General features: G+C 43.9%; 2 protein-coding genes across 7 annotated transcripts in view; one reads left to right on the plus strand and one right to left on the minus strand.

The window, feature by feature from the left end:
- ACER2 (alkaline ceramidase 2) overlaps nt 1–25,323 on the minus strand; it is a 529,013-nt gene that overhangs the window by 394,969 nt on the left and 108,721 nt on the right. The gene's annotated exons all lie outside the window — the stretch shown is intronic.
- SLC24A2 (solute carrier family 24 member 2) overlaps nt 11,957–25,323 on the plus strand; it is an 87,822-nt gene continuing 74,455 nt past the window's right edge. For 4 of the 5 annotated variants that reach the window (XM_083593377.1, XM_083593380.1, XM_083593379.1 and 1 more), the window contains exons 1-2: nt 11,957–12,179; nt 14,717–15,797. In XM_083593377.1, coding sequence (XP_083449503.1) covers nt 14,865–15,797 — 933 coding nt within the window. In that variant the 5' untranslated portion in view covers nt 11,957–12,179; nt 14,717–14,864. Of the gene's footprint in view, nt 12,180–14,361; nt 14,384–14,716; nt 15,798–25,323 lie in introns of those variants that run through there. The other variant, XM_083593378.1, reaches the window with a different exon arrangement.

Raw genomic sequence — 25,323 nt, forward strand, 5'->3', positions numbered from 1 at the left:
TTTGAGTGCCGGACTTCTGTTTTGAATGTTACTCTGAGTTCTGACTGTTTTTGCTATTTATTTTGCATTTTTGTTTTTGTGGCTTTTTTCTTTTGTTTTTGTGACTGTGCGGAACCCAGTTCAGCTACTGATTGACTGATTGATTGTGTGACTGCAGTACATTGTTTATTGCTTTCATTTTATGGATCAATGGTCTCGTTAGAGAGTAAAATTCATGTTAAATTGCTGTTTTAGGGGTTGTTTTTAAAAGTCTGGAATGGATCAATCCGTTTTGCATTACTTTCTATGGAAAAGGGCACCTTGGTTTTGAAACGGACTTCCGGAACGGATTAAGTTTGAGAACCAAGATACCACTGCATAGCCTTTGCAGGGGTGATGTTGATATAATTGCCATGGCGGAATTCAAGACTGCTATCAGTGGCTGACATCACGAGATGCCAGCAGAGAACAAACTACTGTCCCCTATGACGCCATGCCCTCCAAATGTCCCTATATTCCAGGGACAGTCCCGGATTTACAAAAGCTATCCTGGTTTCTGATTTGATCCTGGAATGTCCTACTTTTCCTTCCAACGTCCTTTTTTTCTGTTGGAGAAATGTTGGAGGGTATGGAGTTATGCATCCCCCGAGCCAAGAAGATAAGAAACAATACAACCTTTAGAAGACATCTGAAGGCAGCCCTGTATGGGGAAGTTTTCTTTTAATGTTGAATGTTGAATGATGTTTTTATCATCATCAACCTTAATTACGGTCCAGAGACCCAACAAATTGTTACAAAGCAATTCACAATTCATACAGCCTACCTCCAGGTTAAACAAGCATTTCGTTCAGAATATAGGGACCATTGGTTCTTGCAACCACCGATAAAAACTTTGCCACTGCTAATGTTCTAGCATTTGTCTGGTCTTCCAATAGGAACCTGACATAGTGAGCCTCTGATTTTCCCGGGAAAGGTACCAGCAAGGGTAGTATCAGTTCAGCCCTGGCTTGCTCATATTTTGCACAGTGCAACAATGTTTTATGGAATTGATGTCTTGGGCACACGAGCAAAGTCTGTCCTGGTAGGGAACTCCTCTCAACCTGCCATCCAACACTGCAGAAGGAAAGACGTTTAGTCTGGCTTTGGTGAAAAGCCTTCGATAATTTGGTACTGTCAGGTTTTTAATGTAAGATGTTAACTTAAAGACATGCTCATATTGTACTCCTACTGCCAGCGGACTACAGACTGCGTGTGATCGAGATCGCAAGTCACTGTGTGCATTATCCCATAATCTTTGCTTTAACGTCTTTAGGGCGCCTTCATAACCCAGGTAATACAGTTAGGGGGGTGACAGACCAATAGAGGTGGCTTTTCTAGCCATGGTTTTCTGCCATTTGCTGACAAACTCCTCATTGGTCAGGTGTTGGTACAAACCCTTCCCTAGATCAAACACTGAAATCCTGAGCCAATGTTTTAGGGCAGCCCACCACGCTTTAGTTGAAATTGGGCATTCAGCAGCTTCTAACAGAAGTATGGAGTTGGGGACACAGTTGGGTACCTGCAGCAGAGATCGTAGAAATTTCGCCTGAAAGCCATCTAGCTTTGGCAGGTTTTCATATGTGTTGGAAGCCGCCCCTCTGATGAAGACTGGGAAGATTGGGGTGCCCAAATGTTTTTCAAAGAGAACCAGATTTGATGAAGTGAACATGCATGAGGGCCGGCCAAAATTGTTGAGCTTTTTCAGGATTTAACCCTAAAGCCACGGGGCCTGGATTAAGTCCCCAAAACATTTCCTCTGGAAAACAGGGACACTTGGAGGGTCTGGGGATGTTTGCTATTTATTGAACATTAACAGGACACCTTAAAGGTAGAAATTGGCAGGAACAAGTGGACCCAGTCAGGATCTATAAGAAGAACTGATGTTTCTCAGCTGACCACAGCATTCTCAGGACCACAAAAGAAAGAGAGCCTACCTGTGAGTATAGCAGCCATTTAAAATTGTGCAGTGGTCCCATGAAATGGCGCACGTGCACAACTTATGGGTCTCTCATGTGCTCACAGTTCCCAGTGTGCATGCCCTAGCTTAAATAATATTGGTTCAGTTAAAAAATGGAAAAAAATAAACGGCCACAGGAAAATTGGGCACAGATTAGAATGCCAGTCCTTTTTCTTTCGGCAAAGGCATGGAGGCATGATCAAGGCCACCAAACCTGCTGTTTTGAGGGCAGAGGTGGCAACACAGATGCATTTTTAAATAAATTATTTCAAAATAAGTTATCAAAAGTTTTATGCAGAGACTTTTTTAACAGTCAAAGGAAATGCAAGGAAAAACTGACGATTGCATTAAGGGAATATAACATTTGTTTGCACTGCTAAATATGCTGTTCTATTTCAGAGCAATTATCACAGCAATTAAATGCCAAAAAACCAAAGGAAACAAAGCTAGGCTAAAGCTGTTAACTCTGTTTGAGGTTGCTATGACCTCAAGCACACACACAAAACTGATCAGCTCATATAAAAAAAATAAAAAAATACAACTGAGTCATCTATTTGATCTTCTGACCTAACTAAGCCACAGGTTGAAAACAGCACCATCATAATCAACGTTTCATAGATGTTTCTGGGTAAAGGTCTGAATCCTTCTGAAACAAGGCAGATTATTCCAAAATGCATTAGCCTTGCGTGATCTGCAAATCACTAAAAGCTACTGTAATTAACTTCATTGATTGTTAGCTGTAGATTTTGTAAGCAGCAAGTTTTGTTTTCTGTGCGTTGCCCTCAGTTAAACTGTGCAGAACAGTTAAAACTATCTGGGCTAATACCATTAGTTTTCAAGCAAAATTTCAAACCTTTTCAAAAGCCCTAAGATTCAGGGAAGGGTTGCTGTCTTCTTAATGCACTCTTTTCCTGTGCTCTTTTTTAATAATAATTTTTATTGATTTTTCCATTTTTTCAGCATAACATCCATTTTATAGATAAAATACAAAAGAAAAACATTTCTTTAAGCAAACTGCATGCTGTAAAATCTTTCTCCTGTGCTCTTAACACCAATTTGACAAACAAATATTTAGCATCTGAAGCTTTTTCTACATGGTGTTCAGCCAGCATGGACCCTCAGAGCTCATCTTCTTTGTTCTGTTTGAATCAAAGAAATATTTAGGAGCAACCAAGGGTGGTTTCATTAAAGCACCAGTTCTGAACAGCTGGTGCACATAAATGTATTCTTGGTGAAATCCCTTAATGGCCCATGAAAATCTGAGGCTGAATACCTTCCAAATGTGATGCAAGATTTTCCTGATTTGGTTTTAACCATGCAGGCAGGTTGTTTTAATTTATATATTTATACATTCTTTTCATTTTGTGTGTGTGTGTTAATAAAACTTTTCTTACGTGGCTGAACTCTTGGAAAGGTGCAGGATGCAAATTATTTTTTGGTTAAAAACGTCACCCATAAGGATGAAAGTGTTTGTATCAATGTGTCTACAAGGTGTTTAATTTATAATACAGTGGTACCTCGGGTTACTTATGCTTCAGGTTACATACGCTTCAGGTTACAGACTCCCCTAACCCAGAAATAGTGCTTCAGGTTAAGAACTTTGCTTCAGGATGAGAACAGAAATCGTGCTCCGGCGGTGCAACAGCAGCAGGAGGCCCAATTAGCTAAAGTGGTGCTTCAGGTTAAGAACAGTTTCAGGTTAAGTACGGACCTCCGGAACGAATTAAGTACTTAACCCGAGGTACCACTGTATTTAATACATATTTACTAAAACATCTATTAGTTCCCAGAAATGGGCGAAAGAAACAGTTGGGATTTATTTAAACAATCTTTGCAGGATCTACAATCCACCCTAGTTTTGTGATTGCGATTTGTTTTAAACTATTTTTTATGTTGTGTTTTAAATTGCTGTGACCTGCCCTGGGACTTTAAGGTGAAGGGTGAGATTATAATAATATTTATTATTTTTGTAGCCTTTCTGAAGTCCCATTAAATTCAGGGGGAGAGACTACAGTACATATTTGAATATTTTACTTTGAATGAAGTGGGATTTCAAAGTGCTTAATACCCCCTTGTTAGCCTCATAATCAAAGAACTGCTTGAAAATGCAAAAAGGGGAAAGAAAAATATGACCCAGTCCTATGTATTTGGGCTGTTTTCCAACCATAACGCTATGGTACTTGAGCTACAAGAATGGACAGCTTTAATTTAAGACATAAAGCAGCAGTACTCAGGTAATTATATTGTGCCTGCTTAAATTACTTCTAATATAATAAACTTGTCATAGTTGAGAGTAACTAACAGGTAATGGATTAGTGCTAATGGAGCCACCGCCCAAAAAGGTCTTAATTTGGTTGTTTGTACATTTCGCTCTCTGAATCACGCAGCCAAGACGTATTTATTATTGAAGAGTCTGTTGAAACATTAACTCTTGCCATTCTAAAGTGAGCAGAGGTTACTTCCTATGCAATACCTCAATCTCTGAGAATTTCACCGCTGCATTATTTTTGCTGCTGCATCACACTGTTGACACATGTTAAGCTTGTGGTCCACCAAGACCCCTAGACCCGTTTTGCTGGGTTTCCTCCATCTTATATTTTTGCATCTGGTTCTTCCTGCCTAAATGCAGAAACGGACATTGGTCCTGTTTTCACAGATGCCTATGGGAAGATGCAAGTGGGACATGAGCAGGACAGCACTCCTTCGACTTGTATTTCCAGACAACAACAGCAGCAACAACAAAAATTTATTATTTATACCCTGCCCATCTGGCTGGGTTCCCCCAGCCACTCTGGGAGGCTCCCAACAGAATATGAAAAACACAATAAAAGATCAAACATTAAAAACTTCCCTAAACAGGGTTGCCTTCAGATGTCTTCTAAAAGTCAGATAGTTGTCTGTTTCCTTGACATCTGATGGAAGAGCATTCCACAAGACAGGCGCCGCCACCAAGAAGGCCCTCTGCCTGGTTCCCTGTAACTTCACTTCTCACCGTGAGGGAACTGCCAGAAGGCCCTTGGAGATGGACCTCAATGTCCCGGCTGAACGATGGGGGTGGAGACGCTCCTTCGGGTCTACTGGTCTGAGGCCATTTAGGGCTTTCAAGGTCAGCACCAACACTTTGAATTGTGCTTGGAAATGTCCTGGGAGCCAATGCAGATCTCTCAGGACCAATGTTATGTGGTCTTGGTGGCTGCTCCCAGTCGCCAGTCTAGCTGCCGCATTCTGGATTAGTTGTAGTTTCTGGGTCACCTTCAAAGGTAGCCCCACATAGAGTGCATTGCAGTAGTCCAAGCAGGAGATAACCAGGGCATGCACCATTCTGGCAAGACACTCTGCAGGCAGGTAGGGTCTCATCCTGCATACCAGATGGAGCTGGCAGACAGCTGCCCTGGACACAGAACTGACCTGTTTCTCCATGGACAGCTGTGAGTCCAAAATGACTCCCAGGCTGCGCACCTGGTTCTTCAGGGGCACAGTTGCCCCATTCAGGATCAGGGTGTCCTCCACACCTGCCCGCCCCCTGTCCCCCAAGAACAGTACTTCTGTCTTGTCAGGATTCAACCTCAATCTGAGTGGTACTCAGAGACATGCTACCTCTGACAGCAAAGACAGGGCTGATAGCCTCATCCCCTGTGAATTTGCCTTTTAAAGTCATCTGAGTTGGTTGTCGTCACTACACCCAATGGTAGCTATACATTCTGCCATACGCGTAACAAGTGTGTTTAAAAAAAAAAAGCTGTATCCTCCCCCCCCCCCCATTGTGAGCCGGAAAATTATTCTGCGTACGCCTCTTCCTATTCAACATCATGCTATTTGCATTTTGTTTCCTCTAGCCCTCTTCTTAAAATAGGGCGTGCGTTGTGAAGTATTAGGAAAAAAATGATTGCAAATTCGATTGTCTCTTATTTCTCTATCGCAATTAGCATTTAAAAGCCCGGCTCCAATTTGTATTTAAATATGCCGCCTTTGTAGTCATGGCAATCTCCTTCGCTTGCTTCTTCCCGTTTTAGAATGTACTGATTCTAGCTGCTCTTCAGGCACTGCTCTCATCGGAGCCTCTTCTCCCACTCTCGCTCCCTCTCCCACAGATGCTTGTGCACATGTACCTCTGCCGCCTAAGTACATGTAACAAAAGAGTCGTAATAAAAAATTGCCTAAAAATAGAATACTGCTCTGATAAACACCACTCACTGAAGGAAGTCTTTTGGGAAAAGGAATGAATGAACAATTATTCCTTTGTGATCTTCAGCAGGTGTCTTCATTCATGTGATACAGAAGTAAACCAAAAATACATGCTTTCCTCTTCTCACATTTATTTATGGGATATGCATATTTTACAAGGGACAGGAAAACGAAGAGAATCTTACAGTAGCCTACTATTTAATTCCATGGTGGGGTTTGCAAGAAGATCCTGTTGGGATACTGCCAGGGAGACAAAGGCATCATCAGGCAGGCCTCCACGTCGTCTCCGGACGATCTCCCGGTCTCCCATCTGAACAGTATCAGTCAGTTAGTGACACGAGCCTCAGACGCATTCCAAGACTCATGCACGCCCTTTTCGCAGAGTTTCCACAACGGAAGATTCACCCAGAAGAGCATATTTACAGCTTTATTCAACGTTGGTCAGAACAAAGGAAAAACATGACTGCTTGCTTCAATGTCGAGGAAAACAGCCAGCTCCTGCCAACCTAGCAGTTTGAAAGCACATCAAAGTGCAAGTAGATAAATTGGTACCACTCCAGCGGGAAGGTAAACGGCTTGTGCTGCTCTGGTTCGCCAGAAGCGGCTTAGTCGTGCTGGACACATGACCCAGAAAAACTGTCTGTGGACAAACGCTGGCTCCCTCGGCCTATAGAGCGAGCTGAGCACCGCAACCTCAGAGTCATCCGTGACTGGACCTAACGGTCAGGGGTACCTTTACCTTTAATATCGTCACCTCTACCTGCTATTTAGATAAATAACATCTGTCCGGGAGCCTAGTTGTGCTGCCTTTCAATCCAGAACGCTTCTCAAGGCATGAATAAACTATACTTACACCAGCCCTACGAACCAGCATTGCATTGTGCTAAGGCAGCAAGTTCATCCCCAGTCCCTGACCCACTTCTCGTTATGTAACTGCTCTCCTTGCTTTTCATCCCATTTCATTCCTGCAGCTGGGATGTTCTGTTGCTTGGCTGTGCATTTATATTCTCTCTCCCTAGAACGGCCCATCCTTTCACCTTCCAAGGGCAGAGAAGGATGAGTCAGGTGCAGCAGCAGCTGCACCTCCGAAGAGACGCTGAGTGATGGCAGCTGGATATTCTGTCACCTGGCTGTGACCTCCTTCTTTCCTACTTGCCTGCCTGCCTGCAGGATTGCAGGTCTTTTCACAGCCCAAAGACAAAGGAGGAAATGCCAGGTGCAGCGGCAATGTCTTCTCAGATGAAAAATGGGCAACTCCACTTGCGAAACAGGAAAGGCATTTAATAAATCCATCCGTCCTGTGTGTGTTTGTACCATTTTGTTCACAGAACTGAAGGCTAGCACTGAAGCACTAGCATGGGCTGTGCTGGTTGGGGCTGAAAACATCGGAAAATGTTCGGTGGGCTGCCGGCATAGCTGTCAACTGTCCCTTATTCGGTGGGAAACTCCCTTATCCCAGCGCCGTGTACCGCTGCTGCCCGGATTGATGATGTCCCTTAAATTTCCCGGGTTTCGTGCTCGCCCGGCTCGGGAGGGAAGCAGCAGCTCGGGGTCCTCATGAGCACATGAGCTGCCGCATCTCCGTCTCTCCCTTTTGCCCCTCAGGGGCACGTTGTGAAAGACTGGTAGCGTTGGGCAGGCAGGCAGCCCCTCTCTTGCAAGGCTTCCACCGCACTGCCAGGGGAAGCCGGAGGCGGCGGCGGCCTGAGGGAGGAGGAAGAGGAGGGGATGGGGAGGGACGCAGAAGGGCGGCACTTCAGCAGCCGTGGCGGCGCCGCAACCACTTCACGCCGGGCTTGCGGGCGGCGTGGGTGAGAGTCTCTCTTCCTCCCTCTTGGGTGGGGAAGGGCTGATGGAACTCATAAGCTAAGCAAAATCCCTTATTTTGGCTGCTGATCCCTTATTTTTGAGGCTGCTGGTCCCTTATTTTCAAATCTGTAAGTTGACAGCTATGGCTGCAGGCTCCCTATCCCTGGAAGAAGAAGAAGAAGAAGAAGAAGAAGAAGAAGAAGAAGAAGAAGAGGAGGAAGAAGAAGAAGAAGAAGAAGAAGAAGAAGAAGAAGAAGAAGAACAACAACAACAACAACAACAACAACAACAACAACAACAACAACAACTTCATTTCAGAAAGGGGAGAGGGGTATAACACTTTGGGTATGTTATGCACCCCAACCCTATGAGTATAAATTCAGCAAGATTTATTCCGAAGGAAGTGCACAGCCCAACCACAATAGGAAGCGTCGTTCCCTGGAAGCAAGAAAATCCCCTTGAACTCAGCTAGGCAGGCTTCTGAGTCGACAAGGCTAAGAAGGAAAAAGTGCCCCCTGCTAACATCCAGCCTCTCGGAAAAGCATAGGAGCCCCGGGTGCAGTTTCCTGGGGGGCAAGAAGCCCCATTCCTTGCAACGTCTGGGTAGACAAGATCATGCAGGCGGGAGCAGCAGATTCTATGGCGCAGACTTGTCCTTGTTCAGGCATCTGCTGTTGCCTCTGTCCGTATCCCAATCCGTTCTCCACGATGCTCATGGTACCCCAGCTTTAAGCGGAGTTCCTGGGAAGGACTGCCTGCCCCCCAAAATTAATAAAATATGGGGGAGCACATAATCATATAACATGACGTAGCACACCCACCCACACCCATTTGGAGGGCAATGCCTATCAATTTGGCAATACATATCAATTTTTGAGGGGGGGTCCAAGGCACCTCAGCATAGCTGTCAACATTTTCCTTTTTTTAAGGGAAATTCCCTTATTCCGAATAGGATTCCTCGCAAGAAAAGGGAAAAGTTGACAGCTATGCACCTCAGCCCCTAGTGTGGCAGTGACCCAAAGGGCCACAATAAATGTGAGAATATGTACCCCTGTAAATCCTTGAGTTTGCTTCAATTAGAGAAGTTATGGTAGTCTGTTATTTTATGCAACTGATGATTTTGCAAGTTGCCACCCCCCATTGGGGCAGAAATACAGCTAATATAGTAAAAGGTAAAGGGTATCCCTGACCATTAGGTCCAGTCGTGGCCGATTCTGGGGTTGCGGCGCTCATCTCGCTTTAGCTGTATAGTAATCACATCACCTTGCGAACAAAGGTCCATATAGTTAAAGCTATGGTTTTCCCAGTAGTGATGTATGGAAGTGAGAGCTGAAGAATTGATGCTTTTGAATTATGGTGCTGGAGGAGACTCTTGAGAGTCCCATGGACTGCAAGAAGATCAAACCTATCCATTCTGAAGGAAATCAGCCCTGAGTGCTCACTGGAAGGACAGATCCTGAAGCTGAGGCTCCAATACTTTGGCCACCTCATGAGAAGAGAAGACTCCCTGGAAAGACCCTGATGTTGGGAAAGATGGAGGGCACAAGGAGAAGGGGACGACAGAGGACGAGATGGTTGGACAGTGTTCTTGAAGCTATCAGCATGAGTTTTACCAAACTGCAGGAGGCAGTAGAAGACAGGGGTGCCTGGCGTGCTCTGGTCCATGGGGTCACGAAGAGTCGGACACGACTAAATGACTAAACAACAACAATCACAAAGATACAGCTGAATCACAAAGACGCAGCTCAAGTTGTTACATGGTGCAAATGGCTCCATGTAACACAGATTCCCAACATGCACACTAACACAATGTAACAGAACACAGCAGGAATCAGAACTTAATCAGCAGAAATTGCCAGTGTTTATTGCACACGTGTATTGATCATGAAATGAGGTAATAATGTATATGACTGGTAAAAATTGAAATGCTTTGTTTGAAACTTTATAAATAGTCGTGCCTGGACCACCGGACGGGGTTGCAGTTTTGCAGAACGATCAGACTGTAACCTATTGCTTTGCAATAAACAATGTTGGACTCCTAACTCTTCATGTTTCTGAGTTTTATCTGCGTAAACTCAGGAGATAAGCCATTTTTCAGCTTGCAACACTAGGAGTTGGCTCCTGAGGCTGGCAGTCAGTGCAGACAACTTGAAGCTTTGATGGACCAGGTGATCTGGGCGCTTCCTGCGTTTCTCATCCTCTCTGAGGCATAGATGGAGCCAACTCCTGGGGGCTGAGGTCCCTTCGTACCCCCTGCCCCAAATAATATAACTGAGGGGGGCTGGGTCCCCCCAAAGTTGATGGGCATTGCTATGATTTGCATGGATTTGCATTGATTTTTATTCCTTTAGTGAGTAGCAGATGCCCCTCTGAGGGCATAGCCAGGATTTTTGTTGGGGGGGGGGCAGAACCTAGACTTGTATTGATTTGTATTGGTGCAGCCAGTGGGGGCAAGCATGATTGAAAAGCGTTGAAAATACTCAATTATTTGAGGTTCTGCCACACACCGCCAGCAGAAACTTCCCCCCTCCGTGATGTCCTCTATTTTTTATCCGTTATTTTCCAACTTTGATTTCCTATTAAAAAAAAACCACCTTTGGCTGTGTCCCCCCCCCCCCCACTTAACAAAAATACGCCCATTTTTTTGGGTTTTTGTTGTGTTTGTGTGTTTGTTTGTTTGGGGGGAGTTGTGAAGCTTTTTTGGAGATCACAGGTAAGAACAAGACCTGACAGGGGCAGGTATTTTTAAGGGGAGCAGGTTAAACTGAATATTTAATTGTTCATATATGGTGGGATTTCAAAATTGTTGAGAAGTATTGGGAAATGATTTATAATGAAATGAAGAAGTTGTTTAAAACAACCTTTGTCCAAAAACAAACCCAGAAGCTTCCCTATTAGGTATCACAGGAATGGATTTACCAAGATCACAAAAGAACTTGTTTATGCACACAACCAAGGCTGCAGCAACATTGTTAGCTAAAGAAGATTGGCAAGTCAAATTAACGGAATATGCTGAAATGGCGAAACTGACAATGAAATTAAGAGGAAGAGACCACAAGGAATTTAAGGAAGACTGGAAGGACTTTATTGAATATATACAGAAGCAGTATACAGTTTAATACATTGGTAGGGTTTTGAGAATACTTGTAATTTTATTATGAATGGACAATAGGTATGGTTAAAACGGGCATAGGCAAACTTGGCCCTCCAGATGTTTTTGGACTACAACTCCCATCATCCCTGATCAGTGGTCCAGTTAGTGAGGGATGATGGGAGTTGTAGTCCCAAAACATCTGGAGGGCCAAGTTTGCCTATGCCTGGCTTAAAACTTTATAATGGACATGTACCATAGTAAGTACACTGAAATACAATGGAACCAAGGAAGGGAATCTGTTTTGTTTTTGTTTTTATCTTTATTATTGTTTTTGTTGTATTTTATATGTTTTAATGTTGTATTTTAATCTTGTTTTTAAGTTGGATTTCAATCAATTGTTTTTATACCTGGTGTTAGCCGCCCTGAGCCAGGTCTTGGCTGGGAAGGGCGGGGTATAAATAAAAATTTTATTATTATTATTATTATTATTATTATTATTATTATTATTATTATTGGAAAATTAATAAAATGTTATGGGGGGAACCTGAGTATTTAATTGAGTATTTTTTTTAACGCTTTGCCATAATGTTTGAGGGGGGGGGGTTACTGCCCTGAGATATGGACAAGGCATATAACTATGAACATGGTTTATTGTGGAAAAGGGACACAGACATGTCGAAATTGAAATTTAATTGAAACTCTGAGGGGAAAAGCTGAGGGGGGGGGAGCGCGCGAGGCGGGCGGGGGGCGGGGCTTGGACAGAGCGCGGGAAAAGGCGGAGGCGGAGAAGCCCCGCCCCGAGGGGTGGGGATGAGAGGCTCCGCCCTCCTGGCTCGCCCAGTGCCCCTGGGTGGGCGTGGCTGGGTTGGGCGGTGGGTGTGGCTCCCCGGGAGGCTCTCCTGGTCCTCTTCCCGGCAGTGGATGCTGCGCGTCTGGCGGTGCCGGTCGGTCTCTCCCGGAGCTGCTGCTGCTGCCGCTGCCGCGGGTCTGCCTGGCCGGGTCCGAGGCGTCTGCCGCCGCCCGCTGAGCGCGCTGGAGAGGAGAAGGCTGAGTTCTTGCGCTGGGGGACCGCGGAGGGGCTTCCCACTCATGCCCGGGGACGGAGGGCGCAGGGTGGTAAGTTGTGCGGGGAGGGAGGGGGCGCCTAGGATGCTGGGGGGGGGGTCCGCGACCTCAATTGGGGTTTGCATTCATTGGGATTTGGGGTTTGCATTCATTGGGATTTGTATTAATTGGGATTTATAGGCTGCTCTAAGTGCCCCACTCCCCACCCGCTTCCTGGGTTGGCGCTGCCAGTTTCAGAGAATCCTGGAATTTGCAAAAATCGGGAGGGACCCCTGAAGGTCATTCAGCCCAACCCATGCAATGCAGGAATGCAATGCAGGAATAAGCAGCCGCCCCGCACGGGGATCGAACCTGCAACCCTTGGCGTCATTCGCACCCCTCATTCTCACCAGCTGAGTTATCCAGGCAGAGAGAATCCCAGCTTGCAATTTTGCTGCTTTCCTTATCCTGCTGGATTTCTTCACTGGCTCCATTATGAATGACCCGCCTTGTCTAAGGACCTCTTCCTAGAAGGATCCTGGAATCGTGGGGTCGCAGAGCTGGAAGGGACCCCTGAGGGTAATCGAGTCCAACCCCCTGCAATGCTGCTGTCCCATACGGGGATGGAAGCGGCAACCTTGGTGTTATCAGCACCCCACTTGTTCTAAGCGACTGAGCCATGAATTCGTTTTGCATGGACTTGAAGCCCTGCCAGATTCCCAGAGGAAGGGTCGTTTGCCCCCAACAGAGAACAAGCAGCAGAAATGGGGCAGTTCTTTCGATTTGCTTAGCCCCAGCACAGAACTGTGGCGCAGTTCAATGCAGGTCTACTCGGCAGTAAACCCCATGGAGTTCAAATAGGATTTGCCCCCAGGCAGGGGTGCCAGTTTCAATCAAATATTGGAAGTGGACATAATTGCTAACAAGACATGCCACACACACACCCCATTTGAATGGCAATGCTAATCTGCTGGGGGAGCATGCCCCCCCAAATCAATAAAATCAGTAAAAAAAAACCCCTGAGATTCTGCCCCCCATAACACAAATCCTGGCGTACCCATGGGTGGTCCCCTCAAATATTTTATTGGGGTGCCAAAAGGACCTCAGCCCCTAGGAGTTGACTCCTTTGCTCCCAGGTAAGTGTGCCTAGGTTTTTGCAGTCTTCCTTAAGGGGTTTTCCTTTGCCGTGGCTGATTTGCTCCAGTCATCCTGAGCGTTGCAGCTGAAGAGCTGTTTTGTTTCGGAGAATGAGATGGATACGGTTAAATCCCTCTCTCTGGGGAAAAAAAATTAAAGGGACATCCATGCAGTAGGGAAGCTTTTGTTATTGTTTTTCGGTCAGACTGGGTTTCTCATTTGGAGAGAAGCAAATATTTCAACTGCACCATGATACGCCCTGCGGATGGTAACTTAGGGGAAAAAAAAGTACAAGAAAGCCTGAGTCTGTACGGTAATAGGATCAGTTTGCCGGGAAAAGTGCACAGCGGAGTCTGAGGGATGAGCAGAGGTCGGAGGAGGAGAGGCTTAGAGAGTAATTAATTCCTCGGCCATAAGTATGCCATGACTGCTTACAAAAAGGAGGGTCAGGGAGGAGAGGACAGTTGAATCCATTGTATATATTTTGCCTTTATGGCGGTGGGTACCAAGGCAGTGAGGAAGGTTTTTACAGCTTCTCTTTTTATGATAACACACTTTCATCTCTTGCGGTGTCTTTTTCCAGTGCCTCTTATTTTGCTCCGAGTTTACAGTGGCTCTGAGTTTGCTATTAGTGAGTGCATCGCATTGGATAGTATTTGAGTATTCTTCTAACTATGCTTCTAAAGGACTGCCAGAATTGTTTTCACTTTTCAACGCTGCAAATTACATATTGCAATATCGGATATTTAATGCCTTTAATGTCCTTAAGAAACAACTTGCAGCTAGGTCCACAGAGCTGTGGATCCATATGAAGCGGCTGGATTTCAGCCAGTCTAATTCAGTTGACTTTGGTAGGCATTAATTGTCTAAAGTGGCTTAAATCCTAAAGCTTCAGTCCAAAGGGATTGTGAATTGGGACTGGTTTTTGGAATGTTCCTCGCTGTCAGCCAGATCACCATTCTGCACACTTTCCTGACAATAATATTGACGCTTGTTGCGTTTTCTTCTCACCAAACTGCAGTCACAGATTCCGCCCGCGCACCCCCCCAAAAAATGAATTTGCGCAATTCCCCTCAAGCAGTGTATGCATGCACCTGCGTTAACTTGATGCTGACTAAAAGAATGAGGGATCAGGACAGGTACGCTCAGTGACTGACCCTGGGATCACGAACTTGGCAGGTTTGGCTTCAGCTATAAGAAATGAGTAAATGAGTGCTCAGATTCATAAATGATGACTAGAGTGCAGTGATTCAAAATCAGAAAAAAATGCTCCCCGTTGACTGCGTACCCAGTGGCAGTCCCAGGTTTTCCATCACATAAAATGTTAAGCAGCACTTTTTTGTGTTATTAGTCTTCCTGTAGCAGGAAATTTAACTCTCTTTTTTTGATAATGTACAGGGAAATGTCTTTTGACGCATCAGATGTTTGACCTTGCAACTAAACTGATGAAAACATTTCTCTCTCTTTTTAAGCACAAACAAGGAATGTGTTCCACATGAAGCATAAAGCTATCGGATTCTGAAAGGACACGTCAAAGCATCATTTACTTGAACAGTGAAAGAAGAATGACAGAACAATCTGTCTGACTTTAAATTCTCGGACCGCAGGAAAGAGCTCAGAATGGCTCCGTGCAAAAACATTGTCGTTAACTTTCTTGAGGAATTGTGTCTGCCAGAACCACTGCTTGGCTGTAAGAAACACCCAAACGTTAGGAAAAAGCTGAGACTGATACGAATAACAGGACTTTTCCTGGGTATCGTGGCCGTTAGCACGCTGTATCTTTCAATTAGTGCCTTTTTCCAGTCGCAACCTTATAGCACAGAGACAACCAGCAATCTAGATAGCCATAAGTCAAAGCACATGCATCAAAGAACTCTATTGGACTTTAACGAACAGAATCAAACCGGCGCTCCAGATTCACCTATTTCTATGAAATACGAAGCTGGGCAGGATAACCATACGGAGGAACACTCCAAGGGAGAGTACCCGGAAGATCTTTTTTCTCTTGAAGAAAGACGGAGGGGTGCTGTAATACTTCATATTTGTGGAATGGTTTACATGTTCATAGCCTTAGCCATTGTCTGCGATGAGTTCTTTGTTCCTTCATTGACCGTCATTACAGAAAAACTGGCGATTTCTGATGATGTGGCCGGGGCAACATTCATGGCTGCTGGTGGCTCAGCCCCAGAACTCTTCACTTCTCTAATAGGAGTTTTTATATCCCACAGCAATGTCGGCATTGGAACAATAGTTGGCTCTGCCGTGTTCAATATCCTCTTCGTGATTGGGATGTGTGCTTTATTTTCCAAGGAGATCCTGCACCTCACCTGGTGGCCCCTCTTTCGGGATGTGTCTTTTTACATCATGGACTTGATATTGCTGATCATCTTCTTTTTGGATAACTTCATCATGTGGTGGGAAAGTTTAACGCTGCTGTTTGCTTATTTCATTTACGTGACCTTCATGAAGTTCAACGTGCAAGTGGAAGAACTGGTGAAAAGCCTGCTAAGCAAGAACAAAGTGGAAAAAGTATCGCCAGAAGTTGAAGTAAAGGTTAGTATCGTATGGAGAAACTAGTACCACTCACTTTTAAAACCGTGCTGCGTTGTCCGTAACTTAGCTTGTGTTTTGCCACTGTGTCTATATCAGGGCTGGTTCACATTTCCTGGCAGCCTCTGTTTTCCTCCCCATCACCCACTGTTTTGATATTATTAACTGTCTTTTCTTTCTGCATGTGGGACTGTTAGAATGTCCAACAGTCATGTATTAAATGGGATCCGTAATTCCTGAGCTGCAAATAAAAACCTCAAACCAGAAAGCAAAGCAAAAAATTCAAAGCATCAGCAGTAAATAGGCTTCCACGATAAGCATTCAGCTACTGCTCAGGTCTAAAGCATATGGGAAGAATAACATGTCTCAAGGCAAGCAGAATACTAGACATTGAATTCCATAGTCCATGTGCTACTGCTGAAACGGTTCTGCTTTGTGTGCTGCTTCACCTGATACAGTGAAGGGTTTCAGACAAAGACCAAAGGGCCTGGTGGCTTTAGATGGAAGGAGGTAGCATTTATACATCTAGGTCCCAAACCAAAACCTTGTGCCTTTAGAGTGTGCTGCACTGTTGTGCTCATGGATGATGCCAAATGCATGACCTGTGGATAATGACCTTCACGTCAGGACTGTGGATATGACTTCAGCAATTTGCGCAGTTCTGACAGCTGCGTTTTGAACTGTTGGGCAGTGGCGTAGCGTGGGGGGTGCAGGGGGGGCCGGCCGCACCGGGCGCAACATCTGGGGGTTAGGGTTAGGGGGCACAAATCCATGGGTTAGGGGGCGCAAATTACTTGCCTTGCCCCGGGTGCTGACAACCCACGCTACGCCACTGCTGTTGGGAGGGACACAGGTTGTGGCAACAGCTTACGTATATAGAGTTTGGAGGAACCATTTCATTTCCGTACGTAGCACGATGTCATCAAACCTGCACGCTCAAGAGCTTGCTCAAGGGCTGCTACAAATGCGAAATAGTTCACAGTTTCAGACGCAAATGCGTTTCTGCAAGGATATAATACTGTGAGTTAAAGAGGTGATATACGCAGTAATACATTTGCTCTCCTTCTCCATACTGTGGCTCAATTCAAAGATCACACCAAACATGCTTTGCACAGGTTGTGATTTAGGACCTAAAGGTTCCTTGGGTCATGCCAGCTCTGTTTTGCCGGTTTATTCCCATCTCCTTATAGACCTACCTGTGGATGTGGTGCTGCAGCTATAAATAGGCTTTGCCAGTTCAGGTATCATGTCAAAGCAGCAGAAAGAAGAATTCACAACCATTCAAAAGTAAAAATACCAAAACAGATTAAAATTGGCCAACTGCCATCTGCAAATGGCCAAAGCAGAACCAGATATCTTCATTTAAAAGTGAGGTGTAAACTGTACTCTTCAGTGTAGTTTTTTCGGCAGCGGTTGAAAACATTTAGGCAAGCCTGTCCGCTACAGTCATCTGCCTCTGTAGTAAAATGTTGCGATGTGAAGTTCTGCATGTCTTGTTTTCCATTGGGATACTTTAAAGATACAGTTTGCATTACTTCAGAGTAAACACTCTGCATGAGGAGAAATGTAACTAAGCAGTCTTTGCCATATGAATTAAATGTTTATACGTGTCTGCATTCTCCCAGCTTTAAAAAAAGCTTTCCAAGATATATCTACCATAAGATTTTATATGAGAAAGTTTGAAATGTCATATCTGATTAATATACAGTTGTTTGCATGATCATTCTAGGTGTGTAATAACATTCTGGATCTTCCTAACAGTTTTCAAACTCTTTTGGGGAATGCAGAGTTCATCGATGAGATGATCAGTTATGCCCAATACAAGCTTTCACAAATGGTGGATTGAAACAGCAATCGCGCCATTTTATTCCAGAAAAACTGCAATTTCCTGTGATCTGAATCATTAACATGGATTAGAATTTCCAATCTGTACATTAAAAAGGGACGGGCGTAGATGCAACAGAGTCCACTGGTAGAGAGACTGGGCATGGGCCATAGGAATGTGGGCTCCTTTATTCTTGTCTGTCTCCTTTCCGGTGCAAATTCTACACACACACCCTTCATATCCTTAACCATGGTTAATGCTAAACAGAGTTTACCCTTTACCACAATTGGAAGCAGGGTTGGCTGTGGTTAAGGCTTACATTGGCAGCGTCCTTAGCCATGGTTAAGGATGGCTGGGGAAGGATGAAAGGAATACATAATGGACTGATGGGAGTGGAGACAGGGACTGCCCATGCCCACCCCCTATTCCTTACCCATAAATGATGAGTCATGTTACATCTTCCCTGGCTCAGAGTGGGCCAGTTTATACAGTCTCACTATAATTCTGTGAGCAAAGTACATACGGTAAGAGGTTTACTAATCTGTAGGAAACGATCATGAGTCGGATATTGATGTTGGCATCTGTCTGTCTTGAGTGACCATGGAGTGTGCCTCTGGGGGTGAGGTCAAACCACAGCACTGAATTGACCTCCCTGGGGTGCAAGCCTGGGCGTTGAACATGGAGGTCCTGGGCTGCCCAGACGACAAGACACCGTCCCCTCCTCGGCCATGCTGTGGGTCCAAAGGAAAGTGAGCAATACATTTGGCACCAGTTGGCTGCAGGAGATGCCGGGAGGAGGCGTACAAGACGCCATCTGACCATCTTAGGGACCCCACTGTGGATATGTGTAGGGTTTACACCTCCCAAAGATGTCCCCAAGGTAGCAGAGGTTTAGGGTCAGAGTTTTCTGAGTTTTCCTTCTCCTGGATGGACTACCTTTCCAGGCTAACGAGCCCCCAATAACTATAGTGGCGCACAATGTATCGTGATGCTACAATGGCATACTGATCCATTATGTTATGTTGACTATCATCTGCAGGCCCAAACCCGCCTAACAGTATTGAGTGCATTGGTTGGCAACGTATCTTTGTCTTGGAGATGTCTGGGAAGCTTTTAGATTAGCGCTTAGACCAGCTTTCACCAATCTGGTGCCCTCCAGATCATCCGATGTCCAAATCATCTGCAGGATATCATGTTGGCGAAACCAGCACAAACATATCACCCCCCGTTTAGCAGCCTTAATTACCGTTGTTTCTGAGCTGTGTGCAATGCCTCGTGTGTCTGCGGTGGCATTTGCTAACATGGCAGGATATTGCGGCACTGTTCAATGTAGGTTTTGTTTCACTTTGAGATCATGGTCCTTTGCACACATCATAAGCATAGCTCCCTCCTTTCTTAAACATCTAGCTAGATTTGCACTCAAACACAGGAGGGAGGGAGCATATCGCTTTCAAAGAATTACAGTATAAAGATTAGCGATTCACAAAATGGCCAAGCGTTGGTGCAATACGACTCTTGTTTCTTACTTTTAGAAATGCGTCTCGATGAGGGGCAGCAGGGTTTGGCGAGGAGATGAGTGCGCTGTGACACATCATTTTACAACATTATCCAATCCAGGACACTTGCACAACCACATTCCATGCAGTAGTTAGAAAAGCAGTTGAGGTATTATCTAGGGATGGTGACTGTAACATTTTCTCAAATGCTGGAAAAATAGATTTGAGTGATAGAAGTGAAACCTTGAGAGGGTACTGGAGAGTAAGGTAAAGGTAAAGGGACCCCTGCCCATTAGGTCCAGTCGTGACCGAGTCTGGGGTTGCGGCGCTCATCTCGCTTTATTGGCCAAGGGAGCCGGCGTACAGCTTCCGGGTCATGTGGCCAGCATGACTAAGCCACTTCTGGCGATCCAGAGCAGCGCATGGAAACGCCGTTTACCTTCCTGCCAGAGCAGTACCTATTTATCTACTTGCACTTTGATGTGCTTTCAAACTGCTAGGTTGGCAGGAGCAGGGACCGAGCAACGGGAGCTCACCCCGTCGCGGGGATTCGAACCGCTGATCTTCTGATCGGCAAGTCCTAGGCTCTGTGGTTTAACCCACAGAGCCACCCGCATCCCTATTGGAGAGTAGCACTTGGTAAACTGCATATTTTTATGTGCTAAATGTGCAGAAAGGTTTTTAATGGATGAGGTTATGCTCTCACTGACTGGGGTCTGACTGATGGCTAAGGGTATATCTGTTTCTTAAAATATTCATGTGCATTACACATCTTGATGGATTTTCTTTGTTAGAACTGCTGGACAGTGCACTTGATTTTTTTTTGTGGCTCACTGTGGGCCAGATCACCCAATTCAGTCTATGGAGAAATTGCCGGATGGGTAGTTTTGCTTCAGGCAGATATTTGTTCTAGTCAGGTGGGTCCTGAAACAAAAAACTGAGTGTGCTTGCTCATGGTTTCTCTTTTCCACTGTGTTTTCTGTCCAGCTGGTTTTCTACCCCTGTCCCTTGACATCAGTCGTCACTCTTGGCTACTGAACATGCTCAGCTCAGTGGGCTCCTACTTTGCTTTACTTCTGCAAACTTGGGATTCCTCCAAGCCTGCAGATACTTCTTCCCTGTGCACAGATGGTGCCCTTTTTTTAGTTACACAAGGATCAGCACTCAGTGAATTGAATTTGCTATTAGTGCACAGAAATGTTGCAGAGTGCAATGCTCCTTCTCAGAATTCCAGACACTTCATTCTATTTGCACTTCCATTTCCTCTCCTATTTTGCTTTCCCTCTCTGTTAGTCAGCATGCTGAGAATGCCAACTGGGCATAAGCCCTTAGTGGGCTTTCTGGTGGCAAGGATTCCACGTCCCCCTTAGAGTGTTTTCCTCTGTGGGGGGGCATCCTCTAACTTTTGCAAATATTGGGGCTCCCACAAGGTTGCCGGTTCATCCGTCTTGTGTTCGGTTACAAACATTTTGGCTACTTACGGACCAACACTCAGAGAACTGAGATCACTTTATAAAGGAAAGGGCATTTTGCTTCCTCCTTGTAGTATGGAATGTGGATATTCTGCAACTCAGAAGTTCAATGAGTTCAGTGGGATTTATTTATGTATAGTGTTGCAGTATTTTTGTTACATGTAAACAAATGTTTTGAAAGTTTCACAGCAGTTTACAGGATGGTTTCCTAAGGCACTCAACAAGATTGTTCTGGCATCTGTAGCAAGCATTAATGACTAATCCCGACGGCACATGGACTCTGGCTCCTGAAGCAACAGAGGTTAGAACCATTGCAGAGGCGGTGTTCTTGGTTTTCATTGGGACAAGCTATCTCCTGTTATTGCGCCTGTTATTGGCTGCAGAATTTGTCCTTGTTCTGTGCAAGGAAATAAATGACAAGCAGTATTGCTGCATTCTAATGGAGAGTCAAATGCAATTCGTTTTCAGTGCAAAGTATTTTATTTCTTTCTCACTCTCTTTCTTTCTACAGAATGTATAACAATCAAAGCATTCATCGTAGAATCAAAATAAATTTATACGGCAATGGTTGTTCTAGGTATTAATAAGATGCAAGACTAAATTGGCGGTTCCTGCTGTTTTTCTGTACCTCTCCATTCAAATATGCAAAACGAGCTTTAGCTTTCTTAAGCTGGAAAGTGGTTAGTCAAGGAAACTGTTGTCTGTGGTATTTATCTCTAAGACTTTGTGTTGTAATCTGACAGCAGGTCAAGAGAGTTCTGAGAGACCTAAATAAAGAACCAAGAGCTAAAGAGTTATCCTAGCAACAAATCCCCAATCCCAAACAGTGAAATGTACACAGTCCCAGTTAAATGAAAAACATTTGAATTTGGACATTTCTACGGTGCTAGAGGACAGTATGTCATTTCAGTCTGTTGCAATAAACTACTGATGAAAGAGCCACCTTTGAAAAAGAAACTCTAGCATAAAAACAGAAAAGCTATTAGTGCATCACACAGTATTATGGATAGATCCATTTTTGTTTATATTTTTCCATTTGTGGGGGAAATTCCTGCCTATTATTTTAAAATGCAATCCTAGGTATGTCTACTGTACTCAGAAATAAGTCCTATTGACTGCAGTCAGACTTATTCCCTGGTAATTGTGCATATGATTGCAGCCTAACTCAGGTTTGACTCACTACCTCAATAATCTGCTGCATTCTATATATAAAACATATTTTATGTCTTTTGAAGCACTTTATTATTTCTGTGGACTCAGCTGGGTTTTTGCAACGTACTTTTTTCTCGCTCAAGCTCAACTCTTGTAAAAGGTGCCTTCCTCTTCTTTAGAAAACCTTAAAGAAGAGGAGGGAAACCGTTTTTGCACATATGGTGAACTGACCAGAGGAAAAAAAATTGGAAATTGATTGGTAAAATTCCAAGGGGTAGGCAAATAAGAGTAGCTTTAATATTGGAAGTCAAACATACCTTTCCAGGTGGCAATTGGTAGCTCTGCAATTAAGTTGCTGCCTAAAGGATTCTAATCTCTTCACCTGGTATTGTGTGCTTGACAACAAAAGAAGCCAAATGTGAGTGGCAGAACAACAACGTGTGCAAATTGGCACCATCTTTATGGCCAATATTTTCTTGTTGTAGTTATTTACAGAAGTCATTTCATAGAATCATAAAGTTGGAAGGGACCACGAGCAATGCAGGGATGTTTGCAGCCGTTTGCCTTGGCAAGAACACAATTTCAGTATAATAAAGTCCCTTGTTTGCTCATCATGCCTTTGGGGTGGGGAAGTATTCAGATAGATTACTTTGGGTAACATGTTTTCAGTGGCAACGAGAATTGAGAAATACTGTATACACGTCATGGGGAAATGGTGACACTAATTACAATCTTAGTGAGAAACACTTAACAAGTGAATTATAAAGACGTCTTTAATCAACACATCATTTACTATTACAGCTGTTACCATTTGAGATGGAGAAGAGGCGTTGCTGTTTGATGAACAATGGTTGAGGTTAAAAATCTTAGTAAGTCATAAGACACCTGAATTTTCATGTTAGACATATACAAGCTACTACAAAAGAGAGCCTGGTTAGAGCAGGCATCCCCAAACTCGGCCCTCCAGATGTTTTGGGACTACAACTCCCATCATCCCTGACCACTGGTCCTGTTAGATAGGGATGGTGGGAGTTGTAGTCCCAAAACATCTGGAGGGCTGAGTTTGGGGGTGCCTGAGTTAGAGTGTTGGGCTAGGAACTGAGAAACCAGATCCCCACTCACCCATGAAACTCCCTGCATGACCATGAGCCAGTAACTCACTCACAGTCTAAGCTACAGCATAGGGTTGTTGTGAGGATAAAATAGGGAGGAGAACTATTTACACAACCTTGAACTCCTTAGCTTAGAGGAAAGGTGGGATATAAATTATACAAGCCAGAGATTTCTTGTATATTTTTTGTATATATAGTTTGTGACATGGCACTCTTTCCATGAGGATGGAAAACTAGGAATTTTAATAGTCCAGATAAATGTTCTTGCTTCTTAACTTTCGCAAAACTTTTAAGTGAAACATTGTAGCAGTTCCAAATACAGTACATTATTAGAATGCTATTGTAGGCTGGGCTGGATGAATCCCAAACCGGAATTAAGATTGCCGGAAGAAATATCAACCATCTCAGATATGCAGATGACACAACCTTGATGGCAGAAAGTGAGGAGGAATTAGAGAACCTTTTAATGAGGGTGAAAGAGGAGAGCGCAAAATATGGTCTGAAGCTCAACATCAAAAAAATGAAGATCATGGCCACTGGTCCCATCACCTCCTGGCAAATAGAAGGGGAAGAAATGGAGGCAGTGAGAAATTTTACTTTCTTGGGCTGTATGATCACTGCAGATGGTGACAGCAGTCACGAAATTAAAAGACGCCTGCTTCTTGGGAGAAAAGCAATGACAAACTTAGATAGCATCTTCAAAAGCAGAGACATCACCTTGCCGACAAAGGTCTGTATAGTTAAAGCTATGGTTTTCCCAGTAGTGATGTATGGAAGTGAGAGCTGGACCATAAAGAAGGCTGATCGCCGAAGAATCGATGCTTTTGAATTCTGGTGCTGGAGGAGACTCTTGAGAAGATCAAACCTATCCATTCTGAAGGAAATCAGCCCTGAGTGCTCGCTGGAAGGACAGATCCTGAAGCTGAGGCTCCAATACTTTGGCCACCTCAGGAGAAGAGAAGACTCCCTGGAAAAGACCCTGATGTTGGGAAAGATGGAGGGCACAAGGAGAAGGGGATGACAAAATACGAGAAGGTTGGACAGTGGTCTTGGAGCTACCAACATGAGTTTGACCAAACTGCGGGAGGCAGTGGAAGACAGGCGTGCCTGGCATGCTCTGGTCCATGGGGTCACGAAGAGTCGGACACAACTAAACGACTAAACAACAACAACAATTGTATTGAAGCATTCTTTTCTCCAGACTCGTACCCAGCTGTCTTCGACTTGCCAAAATATGCATCACTTTATAAGTTGGCAACACTTGGCTCACGCTGACTAGCAAACTTTCCCAGGAATACTCAGAAGAAAAATTATGTACGGAGAGGCTTTATGATGGTGACTGTACAGTAACAATGCATCCACAAGAAGGAGGCAGTACACATACATAGAGAGAAGCATGAGAGATAAACTGAGAGAGGTTCAAACACTGTATGTTTTCTTTTAATTTTTGTTTTAAAAAAGGTTATTTACCTGACTTTAAAGTTCAGTGTTACACTATCCTAAACCCATTCTAAAAACAAAATTTGTTTCTATAGGAGCACGTGAATGTTTGAGAACTACGTCAGTTACAGGATGAATACTATTTAAAGTAAATGCTTTGCATCTTGGTTGTATAGAACTATATGTAAACGACATTCTGAACATATTGAAGTGCGTAATTCTCCTTCAGTTATGGTTGTCTTTATCAAATGGGACTGAGCAATTGTCAGAAAGCCTTGGACATTTGTACAAGAGTCTATATGGATAAGCAGAATGATACATGTATAAATATGTACATCTTTCATATGCTTTTCAATTAGAGCTGCAATATTTAATTGGTTAGGTTAATGGATTTACAGCACAATTGTTTGCACTTTTGCTCAGAAGTGAACACCACTGAATTCAATGGGATTTACTCTTGGGTACATGTGTATAGGATTGCAGCCTTACAAACCTGTTAATCAACGGAAAAGTTGCATCTTCTTACTGTTTTTAATACAAGTCTCTTACTTAAAAAACTACTGTTGGTCGTACATAGGAGAGATATATATCTTCTAAAATGCTGCCTACTGCATGAGTGCCTTACCTAAAAGCCAATGGTGATTTTTTGCTTCAGAAATACTCATAAGCACATTAAAGTGATCAGTGCAGCCTGCAGTCCTTTACCTGCTTGTCTGATTTATTTTCGATTAGGCCTATATAAAAGGACTCTGTTGGATTGCAATATTATGCATGCATATGGCTGCACTGTAAACTTCATAGCATTAATTGATTGCCAGATCAATCCTTGTTAACTCAGAACTAAGATGTTTTAAGACTTTTATTCAGTGCATTTGTTTTATTTATTATTATTATTATTATTATTATTATTATTATTATTATTATTATTAATTTATTATTTATACCCCGCCCATCTGGCTGGGCTTCCCCAGCCACTCTGGGCGGCTTCCAAAAAAATATTAAAATACTATAATACATCAAACATTAAAATCT

The sequence above is a fragment of the Podarcis filfolensis genome (genome assembly GCF_964270895.1).
Source record: "Podarcis filfolensis genome assembly, chromosome: 17".
Lineage (NCBI taxonomy): Eukaryota > Metazoa > Chordata > Lepidosauria > Squamata > Lacertidae > Podarcis > Podarcis filfolensis.